The sequence below is a fragment of the Cebidichthys violaceus genome, unplaced genomic scaffold (assembly GCF_023349555.1).
Source record: "Cebidichthys violaceus isolate CVI_PGR_0920_01 unplaced genomic scaffold, fCebVio1.0.p SCAF_42, whole genome shotgun sequence".
In the NCBI taxonomy this organism is placed as follows: domain Eukaryota; kingdom Metazoa; phylum Chordata; class Actinopteri; order Perciformes; family Stichaeidae; genus Cebidichthys; species Cebidichthys violaceus.
Genome location: NW_027176617.1, coordinates 1,191,428 through 1,200,421, shown reverse-complemented (window position 1 = coordinate 1,200,421; position 8,994 = coordinate 1,191,428). Strand labels below are relative to the sequence as shown.

General features: G+C 41.5%; 1 protein-coding gene across 2 annotated transcripts; it reads left to right on the top strand.

Annotated features, from left to right (window-relative positions):
• Nucleotides 1–57: 57 nt before the first annotated feature.
• klhl38a (kelch-like family member 38a) lies at nt 58–8,016 on the top strand. Of its 2 annotated transcripts, none has more exons than XM_068728543.1 (4): nt 58–79; nt 3,905–5,238; nt 5,462–5,567; nt 6,045–8,016. In XM_068728543.1, the coding sequence occupies exons 1-4, from the start codon at nt 58–60 to the stop codon at nt 6,332–6,334; spliced, it is 1,752 nt and encodes a 583-aa protein (XP_068584644.1). In that variant the 3' UTR covers nt 6,335–8,016. The 2 variants fall into 2 exon arrangements, with proteins under 2 accessions (XP_068584644.1, XP_068584643.1); XM_068728542.1 differs by lacking the exon at nt 58–79 and adding an exon at nt 2,532–2,635 and having other exon boundaries at nt 3,882–5,238.
• Nucleotides 8,017–8,994: the final 978 nt, after the last annotated feature.

Below are 8,994 nucleotides of genomic sequence, written 5' to 3'. Positions count from 1 at the left end.
TTAATTTTTTAATTTTAAAAAGATGATAAATATATAATTTTATTTCAAATAAAGCCAATGGAACGTCCTCAAATAAAAGGTCATTGTAGTTTTTAGCAAGCATTATTCAAAGAGCAGTAAATAGTGTATTTGTTGGGGACTATTTTCAGCCACGGATTAATACACATTTGGCACTGTGAGTATTTACAGCAGGAGTGTATGTGGCTCAAAATAAACAACAATGCCCGTGTTCATGCAACCCAGTGTGCCTCATTGATGTGTTTTTAATAGTATGACAACAGTGGATGTCAATAGCCTCATAGGAATAAGATATATCAGGGTTGCTGCCGCTGTAGAATAACATTAAATATATAATGAGAATGGTGCCTGTTTGTGTGCTTAACTGAACCATATTTGTCATGCATTCTTACAGTGCCATCATGAAGCCTCGTAACAAGGTCTAAATTAATATACACTTTTAAAGAATTTTTTTTGCAGAATTTTAGTAATTTTTGGTACAAAATATCATAAGTGAACATAGAACATTAACATTTATTTAAAATAGATGTATTTTTGTCTTTTAGTACATTCAAAAAATAATCAGATTATAAAAATAGTGCAGAATGAAGATTAACCGCTGCACACTTTCAATGAGCTCCGTCAGTAGAGTTAAATAAATGTCCCCTAAGCCTAGATTTTCTGCAGCAGGAATACTGGAGGAAGAAAGTGAGGTTTAGGCCAGTAGGATGAAGCAAAAGTAGAAAATTCTAATTGTCATCTTGCACCTCAATCTGCATTTTTTAAGGAACTGGTCTTTGGCAGATTTTGTGCTTCGCCCCTGAAGGAGTCTGGAGTACACACCATGACTTATGAGCATGAAGCTGTCACTTGGTAACTGGTAACAGAGTGTAGGATTTCACTGTGTGACAAAGTCCACCAAAGCTGCGTGTGCTCACATGTCATGATGTCTGACTTGCTGACAGCTCACTTTCTTGCAGCTTTGTCATTTAATCTGTCCACATGTAATTCCAGGTCCTTGTCATGTGCCGCTAAACAAACATGACAATATTTCATCTCACTACCTCAAGAGCTGCAGGGGGTTGAAGTAGGATGGGGGCTAAAGATAAGGCATTTTTGTGAGATAAATAAATGACAAGTTAGTGATTTAAACTGCGAGGAAAATTAGCCTTAAATGCCTCAGAACCATATCTCCCTGGCAAGTATGAGTGGAAACATGGGGTTATGACATAAAAAAGAGATTATGTTAAATTCTCGTTTAATCTTTCCCATCAGTGACTTCAAATAATGTCACAAGAGAATCTATCTGGATTTATTTTTATCTTTCAACAATATTTGAGAGTATACTGCTTGTTGATCCATATCACTGTTTCCCAGCTTTGGCTACTGACTCCTTAAAATGAAGCAATGATTACTTGTGACATCTCATCAAAGGTTCTGGTTTCAATGTGGATACGAGCTGGGTGCAGATTTACTTCTCAGACTGTTTAATCCAAAGGATGTTTAGAGGCCGTAAGAGGTGAAGGTATACAATATTAGACAAAAATGCTAAATTAGAAAAAAAGTTGTTAACATAACACTGTTAAACATCTCCATTATATCAAGGCATTTCAATCTATCATCGAGCAAGTAGACGTAGAAGTAGTGTCACTGCACAGTCAGATGTTTTCACTTGTTTTAAGAACCGAAGAGTTTAAAGTTATAATCCTTCAGAGTTTTAAGAAACACATCCTAACACATTATCAGAGTTGTATGTTACTGCTAAAGCAAATTGAACATTTCCTTGATCTGATAGTTCATATTAAAGGTGTCCAATGGTAGAAACACCGTTAGGACTCTTCAAAATGACTTGGTAAGAAGGATGTTTTAGTAATGATCTTAAAATCAGTTACTCTATGTCAGCCAAAGACTGCATTATTCCATTTTCATGGGGTAATGGATGCTATTTGACAATGTGACCCATTACAAGGTAACTGACACCTTAAACAGGTGAGTAGTAGTAGTAACAGTAGACATCTCTAGTTGTGGATGAACCATCGCACAGAAACAGCACCACATCTTGATGCAAAATGAATCCATTTCTTACAGCTGTTTGTCCTGATCAAGCTGGCCCATCAGCGCTGCACTATATTTACCTTCATCCTGGGTTACACACATGAGGGAGGAGGAGAGGAGGACTTAAACAGAATAGGAAGATAGACAAGGGTTAGCAGCTCTGGGACACTTTGATTAAACACCAGCTTGGGTGGGCTGGATGGCTGAGTCAGGACCCTGTGAAGATTCCCCCCACCCCCCCGGCTATTGTAAATGGTCTCTCCACTGGACCCTGGCAGAGCTGTTAAGCCGGCAACTGGGTACCAAACAGCTCTGTGTCACATGAGAGGCCTGGCTTCAGTCACGGTGGCCCAGGATACTATTCTTAGCTGCAGGAATGTACACAGTGGCCTCATGGCGAGCTCCACAGCGCCTAACTGGAAAGCCTCGTTGTTTCTCTGTGTCATGTTCCTTTTTTCTCCCTGACTACACTATTCACTTTCCCTCTGGATAATATTTTGGTCTTCTTTTGATTGGGACTGATACCTTTTCTGACTAGACCGACCAGACATTTTGGATATTATTTATTTTCTGAGGGCGGGAGGTAAGGATTCACCCAGTCAGAGATGTTGCTGATGAACTGCCAACAAGTTCAACACATTTCTCTCAAACTCATCAGTTTGACACAAATATTATATTGAAATGCTTCAGTGCTTTTGTTCAGCAATGACAATAGGTATCTGCTTTAATTGTATCATTTTCTAACTGAGTTTGATCATAAATGCTCTGATTCAAGTTTAAGGAACTCAGAAACTGCCAACTGAAAATATATCTATAAATCAGCTTATATATATATATATATATATATATATATATATATATATATATATTTATATTTATATGAAATACAAAAGAGCCCACAAAGCTATATTGGTTACATGATAAATGGATAAATGTTCAGAAACATAATTGATGACTGACTAGAAAGTATCCCAAGTGATTGAATATAATTTATACTCAAGTGTGCCTCAAGTTTTAATTTCTGATGCAATTCAACATAAGGAGTTCTTGGTACTACCAGCTTCCAATATCTAGGTAAAAAAACATCAGACAGGCTGGACCCCGTACGTGAGAGTAAACCAATTGCTGTCACTAGGTGTGATTAGAATGCTTAGTGTTGCTAATAGCCTAATGACATTCCCAGTCTTTAAACGGTAGGATCATCACAAGCCCTGCAACCAGGGAGAGACACAGTGGGATATGATAGAGGAAAAACATAACATATAGAAAACAGCAACAGCAATAGAGCGAGAGATATTTCTGGGGGATAGAGAAACAAACACAGATGGTCAGTTAACACAGTTATGTTAATGTCAGCAATGATGGGCTGGTTGATAAGGGAGATGTGGCCTAATGCTTCATGGATGCATCAAGATTATTCAGAGGGGGTAAAAATAGCACTCTGTGAGTCACATTAAGGACAGCTGCTCTGCAGGGGTTTCAAGGGTTTGAGAGTGGTTTGATAAATGAAAGGATAAAATGTCAAATAATAATGCTGTGCTACATTCCTTGAAAGCTGAATATCTACCCCCCCCCCCCTTGGGACCTTAAAGGAATAGTTTGCAATCTTAGGAAATACATGGTGACTTCCTGGCAACCTCATGGTGAGACTCCAGGAAGTCACTTTGGTCAAGATATAACCTCCTATAACACGACAACGTGTTGTTTATTACTTTTTGTATTATTTGTAATGGTAGTGTATGCTCATGTTTTTTATCAACCATCTATTTCCAGAGCATACTAGAAATTTAACACTATGATCTTAGATTCTCTCTTTTCCTTCTCCACAGAATGGCCTTAAGACCACGAGAAGTTTTCTCTTTCAAAGACTCGGAACTTCCCTCCCACCTTCTTGCCCAGCTCAACATCCTCCGTCAGGAGCGCATCCTGACAGACGTCCTGCTCTGCACGGAGCACCAGGAGATCCCATGCCACAGGAACGTCCTGGTGTCCAGCAGCCCGTACTTTCGGGCCATGTTCTGCAGCAACTTTCTGGAGAGCAGTCAGGCCCGAGTGAATCTCAAGGGAATCTCTTCAAATGTCCTCAGTGGCATCGTGGACTACGTCTACACAGGCTGCATCACTATCACAATGGAGATTGTGCTCCCGCTCATGCAGGCAGCCTCCATGCTTCACTACGGAGGTCTCTTTGAGGCCTGCTCCATGTTCCTCCAGGAGCAGCTGAGTCCAGAAAACTGTCTGAGCATGATCAGACTCTCTGAGATCCTTCACTGTGAGAGTTTGAGGGAGAGGGCGAAGGAGATGGCTGTGAGGTGTTTCTCTGATGTAGCTGCTACAGAGGACTTCTGTGAGTTGTCTCTTCCTGAGCTCATGTGTTACCTAGAAGATGACCGACTTTGTGCTGAGGAGGAGCAAGTGTTTGAGACCCTCCTGGCGTGGATCCACCATGACCCATTCTCACGACGCGGTGCCATCCATGATCTCTTCAAGAAAGTCCGTCTTCGCTACATCCATCCAACTTACCTCTTCCAGTTCATTGCCAATGACCCACTGGTGCAGTCATCTACTCTATGTACTGAGATCATCGAGTCAGTGCGCCGCCTCATGCTGACAGTCAGCACCAAGTGTAGCCGAGAACTTAAGCCGCTTTGGACCACACCGCGACGCTACACCTGCAGTGAAACACTGGTGGTGGTTGGAGGACGCAAAAATAATGAACAGACCTCACGAGAAGCCTTACTATATGATGAAAGGACTCATCGCTGGCAGTGGTTGGCCAAGCTCCCTCTGCGCCTCTACAAAGCTGCATATGTGTGCATTCATAGCATCCTCTATGTGCTTGGCGGGCTCAGTCTCTGCATGACATCAGGTGACAGCTCAGTCAGCGCCACAGTTTACACACTCTCCCTGAAGACCAACCAGTGGCGGACTGCTGAGCCTATGCTGGAGCCACGATATGCCCACCAAAGTGTGTCCTATCTGCACTTTATTTTTGTGTTGGGAGGCATTGGCGTTGACAAGAAGATCTCTCAGTCTGTTGAGAGATATAACAGTATGTTTAATCAATGGGAGGCCATGGCGCCGATGCCCACAGCGGTGCTGCATCCAGCTGTTGCAGCCAGTGATCAGAGGATCTACGTTTTCGGAGGGGAGGACGCAATGCAGAATCCAGTCAGGCTGATTCAGGTAGAGTCAGACTTCTCATTCAGCAGCATTGAATCAGTATTGCAGTCCAATTCCTCCATTGTTGCCACCCAAATTCAGACATGGCCTTGAACAGAATACATTGTCAATATCAATAAATAGAAAATTAAGAGTTAGAGCTATTTAGGATATCACACAAGCAATCAGAAAACTACAGTCTTTGATGCTGCAATAAACAGGTTGACTGTCCGTTGTGTGTCAACAGGTCTATCACATCGCTCGCAACTTGTGGTCCAGCCTAGAAACAAGGACGGTGAAAAACGTTTGTGCTCCTGCTGCTGTCATTGAAGACAAGATCTACATCATAGGAGGTGAGCTCAGTGAATGGTTGCTCCATTACATTACAAATGGTCATTAACATTTTTACAGTCAGTATGATTTATAAGGCATTGTCTCTTGTTACTTGTCATTTTCTACTGAAGATGTACATTTTTAGGTTATTCCTAAAACAGTTGGACACTTTATTAAACATTACTCAAACAGGAGTAAGCAGTGCATTTGTTTGCGCTCTAGCATCAGGGCAATGTACTGGATTTGAGAGAGAGCCCACATTCCCTACTATGAAAAGATCACTTCTCCCAGTGCAACAGCGTGGCTCAATAATGTATTTTTAATAGTTTTCGGACAACAATGGAGCTCTACAGCACAGATGAATAAAACAAAACAGGCTTTGGATGCATGTCACCGTTCCTTTTGCTCTTTTCTTTGGATTTGTTGATTATAAGAAAAATATAAAACATCACCAGACTTATTCTTTAAAGTGTGCTGAATGAAAATCAAATTTTCAGGATACACCAGGCGAATGATCGCCTACGACACCAAAGCCAACAAATTTGTCAAGTGTGAGAACCTAAAGGAGCGGCGGATGCATCACAGCGCTACAGTGATCAACAACAAGCTCTTTGTCACCGGTGGACGCATCCTCAACGGTCACGATGTCATCGAGGACTCAGACTGCTTTGAGTGTTACGACCCCAAGACAGACGTTTGGACCTCCAAAGGTTCTTTACCGTACAAGCTATTTGACCACGGCTCCCTGCCGCTGGTCTGTGTTTCCAACAGACCCAACCCGCCGTGACCCACCATCCAACCAGCCACTTGGGGAAATGCTTTGCTGCATGTTCTTCACCTCCCCTTTGCCACGAGTTATTGGCCAATAACTACACAAATGGGAAACCATTTCAAGCTGACTGCACTCCTTCACAAACCTTGTCATCAAGGACTAAGACAGCTTCAAGTGTTGAGACCCCAAGATAGACGTTTGGACCTCGAAGCGTTCTTTAACTAAGCAGCATGTTCGTCCAGGGTGACTATTCATGTGAATCAAAGGGGAGCTTAGCTGATGAGCAGAGGTGTCATTACTAAGGCACCTGAGTTTGAACTGAACTGAGAACCCATGAGATGACGAGAGGCAGACGTAGCCTACTTAAACAACAAACAGCTGTTCAGATACATACCTAATCCAAAAAGCATGTTAATGCTTTAATTTCCCAGACATTTATACACAGCATATCGCTGCCTAGCAGCTGCAGCTGATTTTCCTGTAACAATTAAATACATAGGGTATAATATGTCTGGCTGCTTGTTAACTCTGTGAGCTCTGCTTCTCACGTAAAACTGAAAATGACAGATCAGACAGCTAATATAATTTGCACTTTATATAGAATACATTCCTCTTTGACCCAATGCTTCTATCAGAGTGCACTAGCTGATGAGTCGATGAATTGTGACAGAATACAGACAAGCTCCCAATGCAAAGTACATTAGTTTATCATGTTTGCTGAAGTGTTGATGAGAAGCAGAATTTTACTAAAAACATTTTCTGGGCCAACTTTAACAATCCAGTTTAACTGGTTTGATTCATGACTTTAAGCATTGTTCCTGCAACCCCCAACAGAGCATGTTCTTTATTGTCTCATGTAAGTTTTCACTTGCAACATATGTAGTGTATGTAATATGAAGTAGAATAAATAGATGTTTTAGTTTAGTCAGGCACTGTAAACACAAGGTTTTTTTGTATTTCAGTGGTTGTTTACTTTAATATCACTATGTACAATTGTTGGATAAATAAAATGGCTTCACAGGCAGCTGCGTTGATTTGAGGACATGTGACAATGCTGCCTTTGAGGCAAGTGCATGGCAGGGCTGCAGTGACCTGCTGAGGGCAACTATGACTGAAAATGGTGTGGGGGGTGGAATTTCAGGGTTTGCAGCCTGTACAACAAGCTCATGTACACATGTAACCTGCAGGTGGTTTCTCACAAACATGTTTGTGTGATCTGAAATCAACCTTCTATTCATCTGAGAACAAAAGCTGTAATGTATTGGAGGAAGATGTAAGACAATGGGACTGTGGAGCCTCTCTACAGGCCTCGACTGCTGTCTTGGTTTTGTAACCCTCTTGACCCTTATGGAGCATACATTCACTGTCGTGCTACAGCCCCCGCCCCTGGCAACAGTTGCCATGGCAGCCCTGTTATCCCCGATTTAATCATCCATGGCATGCATCCCTGTTGTGAAGACTGCGTCACTGATCAACTGTGCTGCTTTTACTTGCACAATGGACTTCCTTTCTTTCTTAAAAATGTTTTATTTCCTATTATTTCCTGAGCTATATGCTTTGGATATTGATTTCCCTGTTCATTTATAAAGGAACACTGTTATTTATGCATATGTATGTGGTGATACTGCAAAGACAATTTCTAATGTATTGCTTTGATTCTCTCTGCACATGAGAACAAATAATGAATCTGCTTTTGGACAGTGGTACAAATGTTGTTATTGTTTTACTGAACTGTCTTTGGTTGAACTTGCTGCAGATTTAAATGGTTCTCCATCTGTCTGCAGACTGGCAGAGTCACTCATACTCAAGGGAACATTGTTGACACGGACACAGAAACATGTTCACTGGCTATCAGGTGACACATTTCTTCTCCATTCATCATTTAATACCACTTCAGTGAATACACTGTATTATATTTAACTTTGGTGTAATATAATAGCAACTATGATAGGAAGTTAAAACAGTTTAGACTGCTTTTTATTACATTGTGATGGACATGTGTCAACCTCTTGACCCTTCATGCCTCATCATGAAGAGTGTCAGGAGGAGCTCAACATGTAGGCTAAATATCGAGTTACCAGTTTCCCCCCTGAGAGGTTCACTGTTTGCATGGTCTGGCCAACTTGTATGCAACCCTCTGGTGAAGCCGACCTCAGGGAAAGAGATGCAGGATCAGATTTCACTCTTATATTTTAATCCCTGCCCATTAGTGGGGAAACATCGAAACTTGTCCAGGAGCAGCGACCAAAAGGGAACATCAGCAAACTCCACATTAGCAAGCCCAGACTGTCATGGTGTTAAACGTCTCCTTGTTAGCCGGGCCACTCTGAATGTCTCACAATAACCTTCTCTGTATGTGTCTGTGTGTGGATTCAATATTGGATGCCTAACCAAATTATTATCAAGACACACAAACTGTTCAGAATGATACACAACACCCAGCAGAATGTCTAAACTCAAACAACCTAAAACCTTAAAGTTTAAAAGAAACTTTGACGGTTGGGAATAACCTGCCATCAGCTGAGTCGGATGTCATATGCTTAACTTAGTTAGCCAGAGCAACATTTCAGAACAACACCCTGTGAACGTTTTTATTGAGCTGCGGCTAAATACATAGCCTATTCAGACTGTTTATTGACTGTGTGTTTGCTTGCTGTCTTTCCGTAGAAACCAGT